This window comes from Rhopalosiphum maidis, chromosome 3 (genome assembly GCF_003676215.2).
Source record: "Rhopalosiphum maidis isolate BTI-1 chromosome 3, ASM367621v3, whole genome shotgun sequence".
Lineage (NCBI taxonomy): Eukaryota > Metazoa > Arthropoda > Insecta > Hemiptera > Aphididae > Rhopalosiphum > Rhopalosiphum maidis.
This window is the reverse complement of record NC_040879.1, coordinates 63,950,361-63,974,476: the sequence shown is the minus strand read 5'-3', so window position 1 is coordinate 63,974,476 and position 24,116 is coordinate 63,950,361. Positions and strand designations below refer to the sequence as shown.

The window sequence follows — 24,116 nt, the reverse complement described above, 5'->3', positions numbered from 1 at the left end:
TCATACGCGCGCATCATATTATTATAATGTATTAAAGTATAGCAAATGTAAAACGTACGAAGGTGACAAGTAATATATTTAATGATATTAGGATACTTACACTAAATACACTAAGTTGGTAATATTATTTTTATTATAAACAGCTTGAAGTTTATGATTAAAATGATTACCTAACATTATTATTATTAATAATAAAAGTAGTATGAAGGTTTTTCTATGTTTCATTTTTTTATGATAACAATTCATTTGAAATGCAATATTTTTCCAAAAAAAAAATAATAATAAATAAATAAATCTTGATATATAAAACATTAGTTTATGCACTAGTTAGGTTAGGTTTTTGAATGAATTGTTGTATTTTATACTTTTTATATATATTTTTTTTTATTTCAAGCTTAAATTTCAAACGAGACGGTTGTGTATTATTTCTAGGTGAATGCCACTAAAATAAATTGTGAAAATTTGAATAGTTAATAGTGGAGCATCTCATAAATATAATAATTCATATAGCTACATCGAATTGATTTGTTATATCCATCACTATATTTGAATTCATTCCATCCACAGTGTAATTAAGTGGTTACAAAGCATCTCTTATAGATTTATTGGCTTACAAGTGAAATCTAAACATCGTTGTATAGTCTTCTCATGATGGCGACAATCTATACTATAATAATACAATTTCACCTCGTTTTATGTTTGTTCCTAATAATAATTATATATTGCCAGTAAATGATTACCTATATTTGGAGGATATGGTCAGTTTTGATTATTTTATGAAAAATATGTTTATAAGGGGGTGCTTTTAACCTAGCTTAAATAGATATTGTGTTTCAGTAATATGATATTTAAAAATGACTTCAGTTCCTACTAAAATGGATACCCAATAAACGCGACCGTCGTCATCGGGTTGTCAACCGAAAACACAAAATAGATTATAACATAATAACCGTATATACCTGTAGTATAAATGTAATCATATCTCTATATTTTCTTAAATTTAATATCAAATTTAATATTAAACTTGTGATAAAATATAATGCACATGTGAAGAAAATGTTAGTAGATTATTCCAAAATAATACTTAATTATATATATATATATTAAACTTCAGCGTATTTAATATAATATTTTTATATTTTTATATTGTATAAGATTTTGTGTACTTTTAAGTTGTTCTTAAAATATGTATTAATTAATTATATAATGTAATTATGCATTTAATTTTTAGATTTCTTTTTATACTATAAGGTTATAATCATAAAATATAACTTAACCTGATATTTTAATTAAATTACACTTTTAAATTAAATTAATAAATATAATATAAATTATAATTTATAAAATTGTTATCAATTTTTCTATTGCATAAACTTATAATGTTATTGTTAAAAAATAGAAACCAAATTCTACTTTTACTTATACGAAGTGCTTTATGCATTTCAGTGGATATTTTTATTATAATATTAAAGGTATATATTTTGCGTGTTAGCAAATGTGCATAAGATGCATCTTACATTACATTAGTTTGCAACTATAGTATGACTAGGTATTTTTCAGATTTTTCTGTGAAAAATAAAATATTACATTTTAATGACATCTATTAAAATGTTAAATATTTTTAATTATAAAATATCTCACAAATTATTACGATTTGGACGAATTTCTTAAAAATTTAAATTTCAATGAATAAAAAAAAATGTGCCTGTATTTTTGATATTTTAAAATATTGTTTAAAGTTGTACAACTTATAATAAATCTTGTTTTAAATTATTTTTTTTTATTCACTGATAATACATGTATGTACTTTAAATTGAAAGAATTTGAAAATTGAAAATTGTCTATTATAAATACCACAAAACTTTCAGAGTTATTTTAGATCTAATAAAAACTAATGTAAAGAATTCTTGATAATTAAAATATGGCATAGGTATTTAGTTTTAAATTACATTTTCCTGAAAACTTTTTTGGTAAAAAAATGGCGATCTTTCATATTTGTTGTTTTGTTTTTCCCCATTTATTAAAAATAATAGGTTCATTTTTATTTTCAATTCCCCCAAAGCACCAACTAGATCTAATCTATCTAATATAGCTATCAGTTACCACCCTTGAAGTTCAATATTAAAGCATTTTTTTTTTCATATTATGTAAAAAGTTATACAATAAAATACAAGATAATATACATTATTTTAAAACCAACGTTATTCATCTTTTTGATCAGAATCTAAAAAATAATTAACAATTTCCGAACCACATTTTTTTATTATTGTTTTCATACAAATACTATTATAAAATGTATATCGTACCGTACTGTTTGGTGTTAAAAATTAAACATACCTATATAATATGACGCTTATATATTAATTGTATACAAAAAACTGCTACTGGTACGGAACAAATAATTACCTAAAATATATTAGCTGTTTTGATTAGTTTGTTTAATCAATCAATGAAACGTCCTACGCACCTATACCTTTATACAATTGTCTCTATGTGCTGTACTATTTGGATTGGCGTTCGTGAATGCGAGTTCTGAAAATGTATAGAAATATAAGCGGTCTTCTGTGGCGTAGTAATTAGTTAGAAAACGGGGAATGAAAACGAATGGATAATATGAGTTTGTCCCGGGAAAATGGCCTATTAACTCGATTCGGTGATTTGAGTACACTTTAAACTTTTAAAAATATTAATCTAGAATTCAACGTACTGGAAAATCAGCTGAACAAAACAATTGCACTTTCTGCTTTTGTTCGTCAGTCGGAAATTCGGTAATATTTTATATACCTACATATTAATTTTAGTAATTATACTGGAATGACGCAATTTCAGAGAGGTGCGGCGAGGCGACGATACCTTGAGTGCATACCAGCTACTAGCTAGACGATATTATAGGTACCTACGCACTTGAGAACGGTAAACGCCGAAGAGAATCTCTTTGACTAATTAGATTTCTTGGTGATAGTGGCTAAGTATAGTTCACCAAAACACCACAATCTCTATAACATTGCACTTGGCGTTTCGCAAAGGATTAATGAACCGGTATCAAAACAAACTTACGACTGTGTGTGTGTGCGCCTTACAACATTTTGTGCTATCTGTGCTTTTAATTAATTTAGCATAATTAGAATATAAGTTTAAACTATTATTTTATAGGTTTTTGTTATGTATTATTTGTTATTGGTATGTAATATTGATCATTTTCAAAAAAAAAAAAAATATATTACTTATTCAAATAAATTATGTTTTGTATAACTCGATTAATAACCCTGAAATTAAAAATGAGATTTAAATATTAACCAAAAGAATTCCAGAGGATGATTACATTTAACGGTTTTCTTTTTCACTTACTTTATGTTTAAAATGTTATAACGATATAATATTTATCATAGTCTCCGATAGCAAATATGATTACCAGCCTCTTAATAAATTAAATGTGCGAAAAATAATTTAAATGTAAACTCTTATTATTGTCTATCCTCACGTCGCAAAACACGACGTAATCGAATCAATATTGCCTGTTAACTGGATTACTGCCCTATTTGAATATGGCTGTCGGTTTTCGTTTAAATAGTGTATATAATATTTTGGTAAAATCGTCATCGCTCATTACGTGTATTCTACTGTATTTATACATGGTTAATCAAGTAGCGTATTTGTTTTAAAAGAATACTACATTTATAACAAAGTACAAATACAAAATGCATTATTGTTGACCAGTAAAATCAACTTTGTTAAGTTAAATGTAATATCAGAGTTAGTTTACGTATTTTAAAATATGAAGATAAGAATATTATTTACGGTGGTATGTTAGATTTTAATTATTTTTAAACAAGTAATGAATATTTAAAAAAAAAATATTATACTTGTTCCATAATATTATTTTTCTTAAGAATAGAAATACCGAAAAACGAACAAACACATAATCATAGATGTGGAGATGTTCTTACATATATGTTTTATAATAAGTCGGATCAACCTAATAATAAGAAAATTACCAAATATTGTATCATACTGAACATTTTCTGTTTAGATTTGAATACTGCATCTGCATGAAGTATACGTAAATTAAATCGAATTTTACATTTTATTGAATTGTACTTACTAATTTTGAAAATTTGAAAAGTTTTTGATGATTCTATTTAAGTTTTGAAAATAAATTTAATTAAATTAATAAAAGTGTCTTTCTTGATATTATTTACACTTTGCGCAAAATTCAAAAGAGTTTTTAAAATATTTGTCACTGTACTATGAATGCAATATGGATAGTTTTAGTTATGTTTCACGTGTGAAAGATAAAGACAATGAATATTGTTCCACTTAAAATATACGTTGTTATTAATTAATATTATAACGCTTTACGTAATCGGATTTTTAGTGATTTGATTAAATGGTATTATGACAAACGCACAAAGGTGGTTGTTATTTGTAAAACTGCTGTTTGAAAGGTTTTCAATGTTAACCAAAATTACTCTATCTTTATTTAATTATGTTTTTATTTATTTCATTGGGTATTATTGTTTAATAATACTATATAGACATAAAATAACACCTACATAGAAAACACCATATTATTATACACATCTGATCGTACACAAACGATAGCATAATTTGTCGGTGGAACCATAACCCAATATACATATAATACGATTTAATATGATTATATATATATATATATATAATATAAAGCCATAAAGGGATGTTTGAATATCTGAAATAAGCTAATCCCAAGGCGAAATAGTTTTATATGCATGTTCCGGTATACATGTATAATAATATATTGTATTATATTCCCCAGACATCTCTTTTTGTTTGTAGCCGCGTCAAACATGATAATAATAATATGTGTTTATATAAAAAGCCTTTGATACGATAAATCTTTAATTGCCAGAAACTCAAAACCCAACCATTTGAATGACGATGGTTAATTATAAATAGTGAATCCAGACGAATTTAACGATGTGCTGTGAATAAATGATCGTACGTGGACTTATTTTAAAGCTAGAATAAAATGGTATTTTCATTATAAATTAAATTTGTTTTTCATCTTAATCGCATTTATTTTAAGGATATGTTACATGTTATTGTAACATTGATACGGCAAATAATACGTTTTAAAATGTGTTCGTTACACTGATAAACGTATGATGTCGAACATTGTTTTATATAACTATACGGTTGTACAAAGTCGTAATACACGTGTACACGTTTAAGCATATTATATGTTTGTATTGTATAAACACGATTAAACCATCTAGTCGATTGACTATGCAAATAAAATATATATTTGTATTAAGTAATTTTATAACAGTATGTCTTTGGAATTATAATATGTTCTGAACGGTGATGAAGAATATTAAGGTTATTGGGTTCTGAATATTTTTTATAATATTTCTAAACTAAAGCTGATTTTCAATTTAATATAATATATTATTATTTATTAACTGTTGTAAGTTATAAAATGTCAATATAATTGGACGGGGTAGTAATACTGACCGAAGAAACTATTTTTTTGAAAAATAAACATGTAAAACTAATAGCATAACATTGATTCGGTGGTGGTTTAATAGACTTGGTTATATAAAAACAAAACCACGACATAAAACTTGTACATGTACTTGCTTATGAAGTTTTTCTTATTAAAATTTTGTTTTGGAACTGAATAAGATTTTAGTCGATTACCAATAGTTTATTTACAGTTCCATTGGAACTTTTAAATTGAACGATTATCGAACAAGAAGTTTCATCATTATTATTACTCTAAAAATGGGACAGCCTGAAAAGCTTTCTATACGACTGCGTTTCACCGCGCCCAATTTATTTCCGACCATTATATCGTCGACAATTCCAGTGATTCAGAGTATTTCCGTGAAATACGTTTTTCTATCTATAATTGACTCAATCCATAAAACTCGTCGGTCGAACGTTTGTTTCTCCTTCACTTGAAGTCCAGGATAAAAATGTCATAAAATAACCGAATTTAAAAACCATTGAGTCGTAGGTATTATCTTAAAATTGGTTTTAAATAATTATACTATCAAATGTATAAAATGTTATATTTCTAACTGCTTGGTAAAAAACATAAATAATAATTACTGTATCCAGTTATAATATGATCTGTAGTTAACAGTTATAAACTGTTTGCAATTCAAACATCAATCAACAGCAGAATTTATATTACATATTTTTCGAGTTAGAATTAAGAAAAAATTATTGTTTCTCTGTCAAATTAACTTATGAACAAAAAAAAAAAAAAAAAAAAACAATCCAACGGGATTGAACCAAATTAAAAAACTTTAAATCTTAAACTAAAAACATCCGAATGATCCCGGTGATACAACCTAAGAACTAAAGTAAATAATAAACACCTATAACCTTAATTGCCACAAAACATACTCCAGACTCATATTAGATGACACTGATAACAGCTCTTACGATGACAAAACGTCCTACGTATTTAGCACAGAAACTTTGTTACGTATTTAATCTTATGGCTATATATTGTATTTCATTAATAAAATTACACGTTTTAATGTTATAGCATATTGCAATTGAAATATTAAATTATATATTATTATATCGACACACTTCATATACAATTAATTGCTGCATAAGAAAACATATCATGCTCATCATATCCATATCTGACTATGGGTATATTTGCTTAATACTTGCTTAATATTGGCAGCAAAATAACTTTTATACGAAAAACAATTAGAGTCTATGAGTTAACACGTTACTATGATATATTATTACTATGATCGCGAGTGTACAGCGAAACCACAACGGCGTTTAAATTCTTATAAACGTTCCATTCGAACGTATGATAATATTATAATATGATGATGATATTATAAACAGGTATTGCCGTTTGATTTTACTCACGTGACTTTTGGCGGGGGAAATCCATATACGTCGCATGGCAACAACAGATGATCGCCCTGTTTCACCAAGTGGACGGTGAAGTCGTTGGATTTCGACCAAGGTGCCATGGTACGGTTGCTCTCTGTAAAGCGATATGCTTGTGTGAAAAAAATTATAATATATTGTATAAGTAGACACAAATAACATAAATATTTTACAATAATAATACAAAATAACTCGGTTGCCATCGTTTAGTGCAAAATTAATTACTCGGCGGTTTTAATTAAAATTTCCGTTAAATTATGCGCTCGGCTTTGCCGCCGTCGACACCCGCTCTTCAACCCTCTCCACAACCCATCAACACATAATAATACGTTAACGGTGGTGGTGGTGGTGGTGGTGGTGGTCATGTACCATATATGTGTATTATATAAATATGTGTGTGTGTGTGTGTGTACAATGAATTCGCCAATGTCGCTCAGAGGGATTTAGAAAAAAAAAAATTTTATATTTTTATTCGTAAAGTCACACCATTCGCGTTGGTTATTTCGTACCAGCAATGCCCCATTTTATTAAACATTCGTATATTATTATAAACGCATTTACGGAGTATTTAAACGGATTTTTTTCGGTTTTTTTATTTTTTTTATTCGTATTAATATATATATATATATACATTCATGATGCTTGAAATTATCCGTACGCGCATGCGTCGCACCGGCGCAATCATTATGTGTGATTTAATTATTGTCCTGGTGCCACCCGGAGTTCATTAAAAACAATATTTTTTGTGTAGCCACAGATTTTCTATACAGCGAAATCTTTTTATTATCTATCGTTAGAGAGACTGTATTTTTCAACCATTTTCTGAAATAAATAATGATACGACAAAAATATTATGATAAAATACAATTATCCTCAACAGTGGTTGCTTAATGGATTTGAATATTATATTATATTATACAAACTATACATTTTTATTTTCTGCATTAACATATACAAAATTAATAATCATACAATATAAAACCTCTGGCCGAATAAGTTGATAACTCGATTGCGATTTTCCAATCATTTTGAGATGCCTGTGGTAAGTGTGTTACTTTAAAAATAAAACTATAACTATATTCTTTACTTTTTACATCAAGTTTACGTTAACATTTGCAATTATATGCGTTTTATATTATTTGTTTATTATCTGTTCTATTTAATATTCTTAATTGGTACCTATTGTTTCTATTTTATGTATAATTTACGATTAAAAATTATTCACTGTATAAAAATACATGCAGACTGAATACGAGATCCGATATAAGTTGTTCTTATATATGTATATTTACAAATATTCAAAAAATATAGGCTTAATATTTTTTTATAAGCATTTTTAGTAAACATTTTAATAAAATTAACAAACAATTTATTCGAAAAATCGTTAATTAGATCAAGATTTGAAAATTTAACCATATGCTTGATAAATAGTTGAAATTGATACCAAAAAATCTAAAAAATATGTATGCATAATTTTTAAAAAATATTTGAATTTTGACCATGGATGTTTTATAACATATAAATGATGTGATAAATTATATTCTATGTTAAATATTTGATTACAGATTTAATATACACATATGTATCTAGACTGTATATGTATAGATTATGATGTTGTGGAGTAGGTATATATGGTGAGTATAGGTAATTTGTGACAAATAACAATATACATTATTTATATTTCATAAGAATTGTTATTTTCCACTATGTCGTTCTTATTAATTATCTAGATATATAACTGTCCATACTTTTTTAAACACCAAACACGCCCATGTCTGTGCTTATATTATATATACATTTACGTTTTACACTTATGAAATGTAAATTTTTAAGCTTCCCATCCAATTTTTTTATTAAGTTATTCGTAAACATTTTTATTGAACTGTATCGTTGTTGTGTTTATCTACTATAGGTACAGTTTGTCAATGCGCATAACAATGATTTTTATAATTTTTATACAATTTTTTGTGATTTTTAAGATTATGATTTTATTGTTAAATTTTTTAATTGTTCAGTTTATTAAATAATTGTATGACGATATGCAAATTAAAAAAAAATTGTAGTAAAACAAAGTATAAATAACAGTTAATATTTCATTATATTGAATTAATATTGGATTTGTTTTTATTTATCTAATTTGATTGCTTAATATATTTTATTTTATGTTCGGTGTAAAGTTTGTACGTAAAATAAATTATTTTTTTAATATTTTAAATCCATCATGCCAGTAAACCATCCCTACCTCGATTTTGTGTGGATACAGCTGTCGAAATCTTCACAGTTGGTATTGACATTTATAAATCATCAATCTTGATGTATAATGAAAAAAAATACTATCTATAAATAATTAGCTATCAAAGTGTCATGTATAAAATATATTTATATTTATTTAATATATTTGTCTGTAATATTATTATTTGTACATTTCGGGAATATTATTTATTAATTTTGAGCTTGTCAAACACAGTTAAATGATAATAATAAAAAAATGGATAAAACATAGAACAAATTGTTTTTGAAACCTTCTTTCTTATCCTTAGATGTTGTATATTTTCCCCGTATGTAATAAGGAACATATTTCAAAATCTGCAGAGATGGAGAAATATTATTTTGATGAGAGAACTTTAATTTTATTATTGAATTCCGGTTGTTCAAATGTTTATAATTATCAAGGATTTATATGGAGGATATTAGGAAGTTTATTTTGGTAAACATATTTAATCAATTGAATTAATTTATATCTAAATATAAATGACATCTGTAAAGTGTATTTTTGTTAGTTAACTTTACTTTTATTGCCAGCAATAAGAACTTGATTCATGACAATGAACTGTACAAATATACTGCCACTCGAATCAAACGTTGCAACGAACATTAAAATTAGCTCTTGTATAATATCAATACAACATTCAATATTATGTGTTCTGAAAATTCTTTTTTCGACGGCTGTATTGTAAACAAACTAAATTAGATTCTCTGAATGTTTTTTTTTTTACGTTTTCATATTATTTTATAGCCATTGAAAGCTTTTGGTGACTCCAACTTAGGAAATGGAGAATTAAAAATACGCGAATCGAGTAAAAAGAAAATATAATTATTACAAGTGGTCGAGACAACTTTTAAATCATATTCCGGGGCTTGATAAACACGACACGGAAGCACTTCAGCATAACCAATTCTCGTGATGAATATTACAGAATAATAATATTGTTTTGAGTGTGTTGTGGGGTGAAAGCTTTATTTATTATTATTTCCTATATTTTTAATCTACGTAATTCTCGAAACCTGAATCGTCACACTATTTATACTAGTACGTGTGAAACACTTAAATAGATGTTTTGTGGTAGGTACAGCAGAAGGTTGTTGTTGGCTAAATTAATAAAAAATAAAATGGCATACTGTAGAATATACGTATCTATTTAATTTCAAAGAATTGTTAGAAAAGCATCTCGTCTCGGTTGCGTGTTAAATGTTTACCACACAACTCGTAAATCAAAGAGAAATCTCCATTTTGTTAATGGTGTATAATATTTTTGTTTATGTTTATTATTGTTTTGAGAATATATTTCACACGTTTTAACTTTGAACGTTTCTGTCATGTTATCTTGACAGTATACTATACAGTGGCGAGTGCGTTAAAATTAAATACAAAAAAATACTATCTATACCAAACACAGACTTTATGATTATTATTATTATTATTATAGATGTGTGGTGATTATTGAAATGTCCATTACATTTGACAAAGGTAAAAAAATTCCGTATTACATAAAATGCGCATTCTATCCTATACATATACATTATTAAAATCTCTCTTTCCGCATAAACAATTTTAACGTTTAAATTCTGACCGGAATGCAAACAATTTATATACACATAATAAGCAAACGGAAAAGTTAAATCGACCAAAGTGTTGTCGACGGTGAAAGCAAATGGCAATTTTGTATATTTTAGAGACAATTCGCGCAATGTTGTTGTTTAAAAATCGTCTTGCCAGATGGCACATTTGTTGTTGTATAAAATTGCATAAATTGTATCGAATACCTCAAAAGTCTAACGAATAGGGATACTGTGTCATAACATAAAATAAAAATGACTAACACATAATCAGAAATGGTAATTTATTAATAATAATTTTATCTCCCTTGTGTAGTTACGTATAGGTATTTGATTAAACTTAAAACGATTTCATAGTGTTCGATTTAAATTTAACAACGAATATAATATTAACGAGTATGTTATTTATTAGATGATGATATGTATTTATATTTCATTCTGAATTCTTGTAACGATTATTAATTATTTACTTTAGTATAATCTAAAATTAAATATGAATATTGGAATTAAAAATTAAGATGTGTTTTAGTATAAGTTTAATTTTGCCTAGGTTTCATAGTTTCAAGTATTGTATTAAAAATAATTATTTTTTGGTGATTTTTTTATTCATAATTTTTAGGGTATTAGATTTTAGCATAAATTCAATCACCATTTGTTCTTAAATACGTTTAATTCAACAATTTTAGCAATGTAAAGGCGGATGTCTTCAGACGACAATAATCGCTGGCCTGTAGGGAAACCAGAACGAGTTTCGTCTATACATAAATATATAATAAATAAATATATATATATATACATTATACGTATACCGTTCAACGAGACAAATTGAATTGTGTGTCGGAGGTTGCGCGCGAGCGTTGTACGTATATTATAGGTGAAACTCCCGAGGGGAATATTTCACCTCGTGTGGCTAATACGCGAAATAATTTACTCCCAGTCAACGGCCGTGAAAGTCACATTGGCGAAATAATAATAGTACAAAAAAAAAAAAAAGAAAAAAACTAAAACGGAATGAAATGAAATAAATAATAAAAAAGAGGAAAAATAACCGCCGTGATACGCGTCTGGGAAACGTTTGTTGTGCGGTTCGCGGCGGCGGCGACGTGCACGGCTGCGTGGATGTTTGTGAAATATTGCTTTTTGTTGTTGGCCGCAAATTAACGAGCGGATAAGGTTCGGTGGAAATTTTTTTCCTTAAAAACACGGCGCTTTCACCGTTAAAGGTTTTTCGCGTTTTACGAGCCATTACTTTATTTTATTTTATTTATTTATTTTTTTTTTTTTTTTTAGACATAAAACAACGTGTTCAAGAAAACCAACTTTGTTAAGACACGTTGCGTAAAATAAAACGGACAAAGAACGAATTCGCTTACCGAAATAAATTCTGCCAAACGTGCTGCTCTCCTGAGTGAATCCCGTCAGCTTGTTTACTATGCGGCACGTATAGCTGTGTCTCAGATCGTTTTCGTCTACATTCGCTATACGCAATTGGCCAGTTTTCGGTATCATGATAATTTTCGAATCTGAAATTAGAAAGAGTACAGTTATAAATACGATTGTAGATTATTGCGTACACTAAAATGTAGTAAATCGATATTGTCGGATTCTTATATCATACTATTTATGTATTTTAATTTTGATATTAATTATTTTCATATAATTAATTGATCAATTGTACAGCTAATTTTATGAATAAACATTATTTTACACATTTTATATTTATGCATTACGTATATTTTGATTTGAAAAATATTGTCTGCAAAAGCGTAGATTTTTGTATCAATTACATTGAATTGAATCATAATAATTAAAATAATCAACTAAGATTAATGTGCATTAAAAATGGAAATAAATACTGAGTATTAATCAAGTTTCGTAAAAAAAGTGAGTCTTTCTTTAATTATGTTTAAAAACAAAAAATTGAAACCAAGAAAGGGACAAAGCAAAAAAATGTAATAAATGAAAAGTGAATTCTTTTTAACTAATTTACAATTTAAATGTAAATAAGATAATATTTCATTTATACAACTTCAACTTTTTTTTAAAAGCAAATGCTGAAGCAATATTTAATTTATATAGTATGCCATGTAATTTTAAAATTGCATAATCCGCTCATCTATATGATACCATAAAAAATTATAAACTAGGTAATTTGTTAAATATCTAAACACAACTCATTTTGTTTTAACTGATTTATACACAGATAAAAAATAATCAAGAGAGTTATTAATTGATAACATTGTATGTTTCTGAAAATTGTTATGGAAAACAACAATAGATTAGATACTACTATTATAGTGCACATGTTGTAGTGGTTGTACTTATTAATAATGTGTATATATTTTGTGAATGATAATTTTAATTTCAATATTACATTTTGAAGACAACTGGAAACGGGCAGAATATTTTTTTCGTGGTTTTTATTACCATATGTTTTTACACACACACTATTCGTCGTTCTTTCATTCTGGTCCTATAATATCACGCGTGTTATGAATATATTATACATAATGCTACAATTTGGTTTCACTGAATCAAAAGTTTTGTGTAAGATAATAAGTATTCACTACACAAAATATTATATAATATAGTTATATAATATCATATATTTTCCACAAAATGTTATAATTTTGTGGAACCAAATCGCATATGGCTACAATACATAGAACTGGTTTTCCAAATGTTAACTAAATATCTCGTAACGAGAGTGTCTGAGAAACTTGATGATTTTGTTTTGGCTTTAAATATTGTTATTAAAATTTTTAGTAAATAATTAACGAAGAGTTATAATCATTTTTATACGAACCAAACAGTTTTGGTACACCCAGAAAATAATATGGTGACATGTACACTTTATTTTATAAACATTGTTTTTAACATTTTTAATTTTGTTTTTCTATGCACTTTTTCTTTTTATTTGATTTTTGCATGGTTTACCATTTTATTAAATTAAGCGTATTATAATATTAATATTTTTTGTTTTGATATCTTGTATAAACTAATTATTATAAATAAAAATATTTGATCAAATATAAGTATAAAGGTCAAATGAAAATGATGACCATTTAACACAATTTATAATTTTTCCTCAATATTTTACACGTATAAATCGATTTAAATTTAAAAATATGATAGTATAAATTTATATTTAAAAAAACAAAAAACTAATTATATGTATTGACATGATTAATTATATTAAATGAATGCTTTGGGTTATTTTTAGAAACTTTTAATGTTTGCTTGATGAATGACAAGTTTGTTATTATTGTTATTATTTTAAGTATACTAAAAATATTCAAAAGTGTGTGAAATTCAAAAAGTCTAATAGTCAATGGATCACCATCAGTGACATTTTCAACTTGGTAATAAACTAATTAAAATTATTAAAATTATTAATATTGTATTTATCTGAATTTATCAAAAATTCTCTAAAGAAATAATATTATTTTTAATCAAATAATTCAACATAGATTATATCGTATTTAATTTAAAAAAATAGGTACCTATATTTCTTTAGATTTAGTACACGAAATTCATTTCTAATTTAATAAATGATACCATTTCCATACAAAATGTAAGATCAGTAGAAATATAAAACGTACCTCTTTATTTCTTTATTAAATAAAATATCCCATTAACGAGTTTCACCGAGTTTAAAATCTAATGGCTAATGGAAAAACAGAAACAGATATCACAGAATTTAGACACACAATCATATTTAACGTATTTCTGGAAACGTAAACAACATCTTATATTTGTAAGAACTCTGAAAAGTAGAAAAAAAATGTATTACCTATGGTTTTGATGTATTTTCATTAAGTTAATGTTTTTTTGTTGTAATGATGAAAAATAAGTTTGTTCATGCATTGAATATCAACAAAGCTTTAAATATTTTATTTGAAATCCAGAATGATTTTAATTATTCAATTAACTGAATCAACAATAATATTGAGAAAATAATATTATATTCCCAAGATTTAAAAGACAAGCAAATAATATTTATTTTTATAATTTAAGCATTAAAAAAATAACATTATGATCAGTAAATCAACAGTGAATAAATTGTAAACATGCCATCATATTGTTTATATTAGATTATTAGAATTTAAAATGAGCTTTGAACGATAAATTATTTTAATGTTTCCAAAAATTTCATTTTTTTTCCATCAAAATGAAAACACAATTTTTCTTGATGTAGGTTAATAACACATTCAGCGTGCTTAAATATCGATCTTTTGTTTAATATTTACTATTTTATTTAAATTATTATTTAATATTTTTTACTATACTAAATTGGGTAGAAAATTGTGTTGAAATAATATTAATTTATACAATTTTATTATAGATTTAGATGGATTGTTTGATTTGTTTTCCATGTAGGTAATCTTTATCTAACATGATTTCCACGAAAATGAAAATAGCTTATATACGGTTTTTCCAATTTTTGTCAGATCAGAGTTCAGTATATAAACGAATTCCGTTAAATTGAGCATACTGCGTAATTGAACTGGAAAACATTTAAAACTTCAACAAAAAGTATCCAAACAAATAATATATATATATACATAATTGTAAAACCTGCTACGCGATCTATGTCACTCATAGACATACGAGGCATATCCAGAACGTAAGTGCATTGAGGCTCTCACGACCGCAGGGAATATTTTTTTACTATTTTCGCTACACTGCTGTATAGTTTTACTCTTTTTCTTTATAATAAGATCATAACAAGCTCAGTACATTGAAAACTGTGGTCACGAGAAAACTTCTCGTGAAACATGTCAATCGAGTCTGTCGCCAAGTGCGAAATCCGCGCCGTCATTCATTACCTCTTTGGAACGCTATAAACTGGAGGATGATAATTTTTTCAAGTCTATTGTTACTGGAGATAAGACTTGGGTTGTACACTATACACCTGAAATCAAGAGACAGTCTGAACACTAGTGCCACACCATAGTTCACCCTCAACCAAAAACTTCAAAACCATAATTTCAGTCAAAAAAATCATGACATCAGTGTTTTGGGACCACAAAAGCATCATATTGATTGGATATTTACCTCAAGGGGAAACAATCAAAGCCGCAAGGTATTATGAAACCCTAAAAAAATTGAGGAGAGCTATTTAAAATAAAATGAAACGTCTGTAAACAAGATGAGTCTGCCTGCTGCACAACAACGCCAGACCCCACACAGCCAATGTCGTGAAACAATTTTTGGGCTCATTTGGATAGGATGTTTTAAATCGCCTTCCGTATTCCCCGACTTGGCGCATTCAGATTACCATTTTTTCACTTCCCTGAAGAAACACATAGGTAGAAAAAAAATGTCTACTGACGAAGAGGTGAAGGGGCGGTCGAGAATTGGACAAAGGAGGTGGCGGCAGACTCGATCGACATTTTTCATGAGAAAAATTCTTGTGACCACAGTTTTCAACTTACTGAACTTTTTGTGGTCTTGTTTTAAAGAAGAGGAGTAATGCTGTATAGCAGTATAACAAACATAATAAAAAAATATTCCTTGCTGTCGCGAGAGCCTCAGTACACTTACTTTCTGGATATGCCTCGTATATATGTGATGTAACTATGTGTTTATTCTTTGAAAGTCATTAGATATAATTAAATTTTCATTATGTTGTATACTAGTTTCAATTGGTTTTTGTTCGTTCATTAGTTATATTGTATTTTACTATATTAATAACAGTAGTGATGCTTTTAGATGGCATAGTCTTACTACTTCACTCAATATTGAAAAACTGTAAGTTCTGGTAGCAACATTTAGTATACTTTTGGTATGCATTAATTTCATTGGAAACTCAATCATTTGTATAATATTGATAATGATCTAGCTATATAAAAAACTAACATTAAAGTCTAAATTTAAATCTCGCATATTGACTGTAGGTTGTAATATGAGTACAATTAACACAAATCACATTAAAACACACTAATTATATTTAATTAGTATTTTTAGATAAATTAATACAGTGGATGCATTATTTACCAACGAGAAAAAAAGAAAGGATAATGAAATTGTACCTTGAAGAACTCTAGAACTCTAGATGACGGTAACACAACTTTTGATTTAACCCCGTACAGTTTAACCCATTGCTACGTATTTGCTAAATAATATTTAATCCAGGATACTAGCCATAGTACATATTATGTAAATTATTATTACAAATTGTATAACACAAATCGTCCTTTTGTCAGTGTGATCAAATTGATATTAGAGAAGAACGTTTCTTTCACACGAATACACGATAATCAGGCAACTATACGTAATATATATTGTTGGGCGTACTTCATATTATGTATTACATACCTACTGTAATCGTATAAATTATGTTATGAAATAAAATTTTAAATATCTTTCTTTTTTTTATCTGTATGTAAAAAAAAAAAATAGTTTGTCCCAGTTTTTATGAAAACTGGACCTATAGCCTTGTCAAGGCTGTTTACTTGTCAACTTTTGTTGATTAATTAATATTTAATAATTTTTTCATTAATAAAGCATTTTTTTAAATATTAAATCGTATGTATTGTATACAATACATACAATACATTATTCTAACTATCCCAACACTAACACTCCACAACAGATGACGGCTAGGCTTGTAAGATCTCACTCCGTGGATTCAATTGAAATCACATTAAAATGTAATATTAAAAAAAAAAACAGTCATAGGTATAGTCTATTTAATGAATAGAATAATAATAAAAAAAAAAATAATTTTACATTCTTTTCGATTATAATGGCGTAAATTATAAGAGCAAAAAAACAGTATCTTAAAAAATTTATATATTTTTAAGAATTATTGATAGCGCCTTTAATTTTAAAATTACAAATTTTACATAAGTCTCAATGATTAAATTTTGAATTTTTTTTTTATTTTTCATTGAATTCGTAGAATATTTACTACGTTACTAATTTCCAACAGAATATCATAAACAAATTTATATTATTGAGACACCATTTCCCGTGTATCATAATTTGAACATGTAATGCTGTGAGATAGTAAGATGTCTAGTCAATACACGAGTTCGTGAATACTTGGTCTAACAAAATCATACGAGATAATGCTTCGAGCGTATCGGTACAATAGTTTTCCGTTTATCATCCGTCAACTTACACGCACCGTGTCTTGTGTGTAGTGTTATCGTGACCGAGTTTGATGATTCGTGAAGTCTGACGACATAATCTTGCATTTTCACGAAAAAAATTATATAATATAATATTATGTTTGTTATTTTATATTGTTGGTAATATTTTATGTTGATACAATAGAATACTTCACAAATGTAATATATTAAATAATAAGCACCTATATAAATACATAATTATTGATATGGTCTAGAATATTAAAACTTTCTATGTAATAACCAACTCTTTTTTTGAATAAAACGTGGTACACGGTTGGTTTTTATTTTTTTTTAAATCAATAGTGCCATAATAAGTTTCCTTTTACTCATATTCTCAAAAAAAAAAAAATATTTCTAACTCAGAGCGCGTAAACAAATAAATAAAATTGAAGTATCTATTTATTTGTAAAGAGTAATATATACTGCTTTTTATCTCGAAAATATTTATTTTTCCACTTAGAAATTTAAATCTTAATAACTAAAAATTAGGTGAACAATTTTACTATCACTAAATCACTTTCATAAGTTAAAGGCGTGCTACAGAATTACCTATTCAATAATTAACCATCTGTATCATAAATATATACAATTCACTATGTAGTTAGTTTAAAGCACAGTTTTTTTATATCCAACTGTTTACCCCGGAAAATTGATACAAAAAAATTATGAATAAAAACATTGTTCCAGTTGTTTTGTTTTCATAGTGATAAAAAAAAAATGTATTTAAAACTACAGTAATGAAAACACTTAAGTTTTAAACTGAATTGGAAATCAGTAAATCAGAAAGAATCGTTGATAATACATTTTAATAGAGTAATAGATTTTTTGGATGATTTAAAGCCACTTTGCAGAAAATAATGTTATACATATTATTTTTCTTAAAGAAAATTTACAAATATGTTAAAGAATTTCGTTGAAAATTTTGATTTGGTGAAAGTGCTATTTTACATGAATAATTTAATAGTTTTAAAGTTAACAATTTAAATTTGACAATAATACTATTAAGTAAGACCATTGTTCATGATTCTAATTTTATTACCAATTATCTTTTATTTAAAAACAAAAATAAAATCTTAAAGTAATCATTACGTACTTCAAAATATTTAAGTATCAAAAATTGCTCATAAATTATATTTCATTAATATGAAAACAATATATTAGCGATTGACATCTTCTTAAGAAGATTCTGTACGAAAATTATATTTTCCAATTTTCATCACTATAATAATTTTAAAAGTCGGTAAGGTATTTAGGTTTCAATTTATCATTTATATTTTGAATAAATCTCTTTAAAAAAAGTATGATAGTTCTTTTATGAAGATTCAAATTATTTACAAAATTTAAGTATGATAAATTGATTGCACATAAACATTACGGAGACCATATTTGCATGAGTAAGAAATCAAAGTGTTCTTGAGAGCTTAGCCAAAGATGACACCTAAACTATGACATCTACTGATCACCACAATTTATTTGTGTATATTACTCAAGTACTATTGCTATAAAAATGGTGACGTTGGTTATAAAAGTTCATCATGGAAATGTTATATTTACATATAATATATTATATAGTAATGAATATTTTATTATACTAAAACTTAAAAGCAGAAAACCAATAAAATATACTATTTTTATATTGAGTAAGATGATGTGACAGTTTTTTTTTAGGTATTTTTTTGTATATTAATGATTTAATGAGTTTTTTGGTTTAAAACTGAACTTTAAAATAATTTAGAATAACTACTTAAAGCACCTACGATAATAGAACTTAAAATACATGTTTAACCCTAATGAACTGCGGAATCTCGAAACTTAAATTGTATAATGTATATATATTTTTTGCTTTACATGAACTCAAAATTACAAATAATACCATCTTATAGATATCATTCTGGAAAGTGTTTTAATATTAAATTAGGTACTGGATTTTAACCTATCATTCAAACACATTTTAAGTTTAGGTTAATAGGCGAAAGAGAAACATGGTGAATAATTAATAATATATACATAAAATGTTCTTGGACAAATTTCAAAGTACTGAAAACTCACCTATTTCCCATGATGGAAATATGTTGAACACACCGTCTTGCACCCATGAAGTGATCGCCACTGATTCAGGTAACACGTGATTTTCATTGTAACTCACTCCAGGTATGTGGCAATTGAAGACGGCCACATTGCCAGGCATTGTCACTGTGTCTCTGACGATGGGTTCGAAGTTTCTTATTACCTCTGTAACAAAAAAAAAAAAAAAGTCTTTCAGTTATTTTTTCGAGTAGAAATAAAATAATTGTTAACTAAATTATTTTTACTGAGAGAATGTGATTGTGAACAAGCCAAAACCAACACCGTACGCCTCCGCCACCATTCCACTATATAAATTCCTATCCCCTCGTATAGCCATACGGCTTCACTCGTTTGGTCGAAGGAACTACGTTCTTCGATTGAATAGAGTATATGATCATATATTAAGAAATGTGTAACGAAATAAAAGAAGAAACCGACACATACAATTTCCTAACTCATGTGCTATGAATTTTGTTAAACTAAATAAATCAAAAAAAAAAAATATATATATATATCTATAAATATAATAAAATATAATTATTAAGATATCATGTGAATGTTTTAAATTACTTTTATAAATAATAATTATAACAGTTTTTTTTTTTTTTTTTAATATTTGAGATAGTCAATTCGGTTATATCTATTATACCACGTAAGCTAAAATATTACAATACAATATACAATATTATTATATTATATTAATGCGGATTTAAAGGCGCGTTTGTCGAAAATTTATACACTGTTATATTTCGAAGGGACAATTGATATGAACGCGGTTTGATATTTTGTAATATACAACATTGAGATATTAATGCGCAGGTATGCTTATGATACGAGTTACGACGATGTTACACCGTTATTAGAATGTTAAATTATATGCCTTATTTTTTGTCATGTTATTATTATGTTTTTCGCGGTTGTAACGTTGCACGTGACGGCGTTTGTGTATATTTTTTGTCAAACGACTTTTTACAAAAATACATAAAATGTAATACACTTAATCATATCTTACACACGACCAAATAATAATGGTAACGCACCTAATAACATCTCGTGCTTACTTGAATTGGATTCTTTAAACGATGTGTATGTATCACTAAATATATCGTATATTTTAATCTTATTTGATTTATACCTTTGTTTTTTTTTTCTAATATTATATAAATACATTATATTTGTTATTTATATTAATATAAAACGTGACGACTTGGGGGATTTTATAAAACGGCGATTTAAACCATTTAAAGTGTTAATGCTTGACAACACGATACGCGCACTAAAAGGTAGGGAAAAAATGCAACAAGAATTTCTTTGAGCATAATATTTCCCCATACTCGTTTATCACGTAAAATGTCTTCTGAAAATCTCATTTTTTGGCAACAGAACACGTATAAGATCGAGTGCTCTTGGAGAACATAGTCGGTGAGCCATTATTTTACAACGAAATACTTTTATGGTTTATATAAAAAAGTAGTTAGTTACGGATATTTTTTTTTTAGATATTTCACGCAATTTTTCGTTTAGATCACGCAAGACTGTAGAATTTAGATGTCTATATAAATACTATAAATAAATAATAATAACATAATAGTGTATACTGTATAGTGTATATAACACTGATTATTGTGGTCGCTGTTTACCATAAATTACAATCTAATATTATTTGTACCTACGCCAAAAATTCGTATTCCTTAATTGTAATGAGTATATCATAATTTTTATATTTCAATTGGTAATGCTGACTTTAGTGTAAGAATAAAAAAACATATTAACTGATTTGTTACATTTTCTTGTACGTGTTGTGTTCCGTATGTAGTAAATAATATACATTTTATGTTTTGGTTATTTTAAAAAACAAAATCCCACAATTATTTTAACTATTTAAATAAAAATATATAGCAATGTATTATAATATAGTTTTTATTTTTAAGTGTGTTATTTCGTATTTCAATTTTTAACAAACATTGCCTGTTATAAATATTATTATTAAATTCATGATCTGTTATGTTTTCTAAAATCGAGATTCTGCAGGTAGAACTTAGTTATTTTATCGTTGTACGTGTCCATTACAATTTATAAAAGAAATATTTTAGGAAATATAATATTTGTGGATTGTTAAAGGTGGTTGTTACTCTTCCTAAAATAAATATATACACATTTTGGGAATTGTGTACGTGCGTTATATTAAAAAATAAATCAAAACAAATCAGTTACATAACGTATCGTGGTATTAAATTTATACTGTGGCCATTTAAATTATATTTTTATATTTCATATTTATATTTTATATTTTTATGCCCCGTAGAGCTCGCAGTACAGTACATATATGAACAAATATAAATACCTAATACTTATAGAATGGACATGGTGAAATTGACAAAAGTCACGATAAGAGTGTATTTAGTGTTGGATTAACTTATAACTAGATGTTTTAACTTGAATGAGTTATCATTGAAAAAATGTGGGTAAAGCCGTAGAGGTAATAATGTTCTGAGATACAACTTTAATAATATACTACCTCCAATTACGCGCTGTCAATTTACCCGCAGAACATCAAACACGTTGTAATATAATAAAATAGGTAATATATTAATATACTATTGTTACAAGGAAAACAATTTTTTTTCGAAACGTTAAGGTTCAAAGCGTTCCCATCATGTTATTATTATTACATTGCTTCTGTTGTTTATAAATGGCTGTAATATAGGTAATCGTCACGCAAAAACGCCTCGGCAGAAAAAATATATCATAATATACAGTAAAAATATAAAATAATAAGAATTCGAGTAGAAAATGGCGATTTGTTTCCGACTTAAATCGAATGAACCTAACCCGAATCGGCTGTACCACGTTTGATTGTTTATGTGTGGATCAGAGTGACTGGAAAACGCGATTTGGACGTGTTAAGAAACGGTGTTGACGCAATATAGACGATATATATTGAACATTAATCGAATTATTGTTACTGTGCGTTGTTGTCTCGCCAGTGGAAAATACGTATTTAGAACGTATACAATATTTTTATTGATATTATTATTATTATTATTATTATTAGATATCATAGAGCTGATGACCTATTTGGCTCCGGTGCAGTCATCGAGGTATTTATTAACCGGTTAGTTGCAATCATACGTATAACTGTATTATCATGTCTATCGTTTTCATCTTAAAAGTCATGGAAAAATGATTCTAAAACTTATTCGCTTAAACTCGTTATAATATTCCAAATAATTTTGAGATCAATTATATTTGGTAATGGTGTTACCAATAATTTATGAATTAAATATTTTGCAGTTTCTATACAAGTTTTAATGAGTTCCATTTTCGTATTAATTATTACGCATTCCGGACTCGTAAGTTGTAACGCATTTCTTGTTCGTTCACGCATGTGCTGCCAACTAGAATTTTAATTTTATTTAGTCATGACCGAATATTAATATACATAAATATAATCGAATATATTATAAGACTATAATTCTTTAGGTATACACACGTAATATTGACAAAAAGAATCATAAATTATTTATTTCCACCATGGAATTTTTCACAGCCGTAACGTCGATATACAAGAATTTGATTTTTCATTGTTTAATCGTTTAGACAACGAACCACAGCAGCAACTTTAAATAAACTTTTTGAAACATTTAATACTTTCTAATCAACTCAATTTAGTGCGTTGGTTGTGAACTTGATATTTTGTTTTGTTTAATATTCATATATAAACACTATGAGCGTTGCTATCAAATGCATTCGAGATTATCCTTTGGCATCGCGAGTGAGCGATTGTTTGAGAGATTTTAATAATTATTATTCTCGTCGGAAACATAATATTACTATCCATCATTAAAATATGTTTTGACAGGTCGTCAGATTTGTCGAAAATTCAATTATAGGTATAAATTGTTTGAAACATCGCTGTAGCAACCCACGTTGATAAGATAGTACAAAATAAATAAATAAAAACTTTTTTATAATTTTATTTAAAAGACAAAAATTAAGCTTTTTATATTTATGATTTGCAATGAAATACAAAATATCATATAGGTATTATGTGCTCTATTAATATACATATATAAATATTGTTAAAATAAATTTAATATGTAACATAGGTACTTGTTACATATTTTTGAAAAGTAATTTCATTTAACTTTTTTATTGTTTGGATTA

At 26.6% G+C, this 24,116-nt stretch overlaps 1 protein-coding gene across 1 annotated transcript in view; it reads right to left on the bottom strand.

The window, feature by feature from the left end:
• The window catches only part of LOC113556480 (Down syndrome cell adhesion molecule-like protein Dscam2), a 273,062-nt gene that overhangs the window by 131,401 nt on the left and 117,545 nt on the right, over window positions 1-24,116 (bottom strand). Inside the window, exons 4-6 of the mRNA XM_026961446.1 lie at window positions 19,932-20,114; window positions 12,117-12,266; window positions 6,883-7,003 (exon numbers count right to left, since the gene is read on the bottom strand). Of these exons, the coding sequence (XP_026817247.1) occupies window positions 6,883-7,003; window positions 12,117-12,266; window positions 19,932-20,114 (454 nt within the window). The remainder of the gene's footprint in view (window positions 1-6,882; window positions 7,004-12,116; window positions 12,267-19,931; window positions 20,115-24,116) is intronic.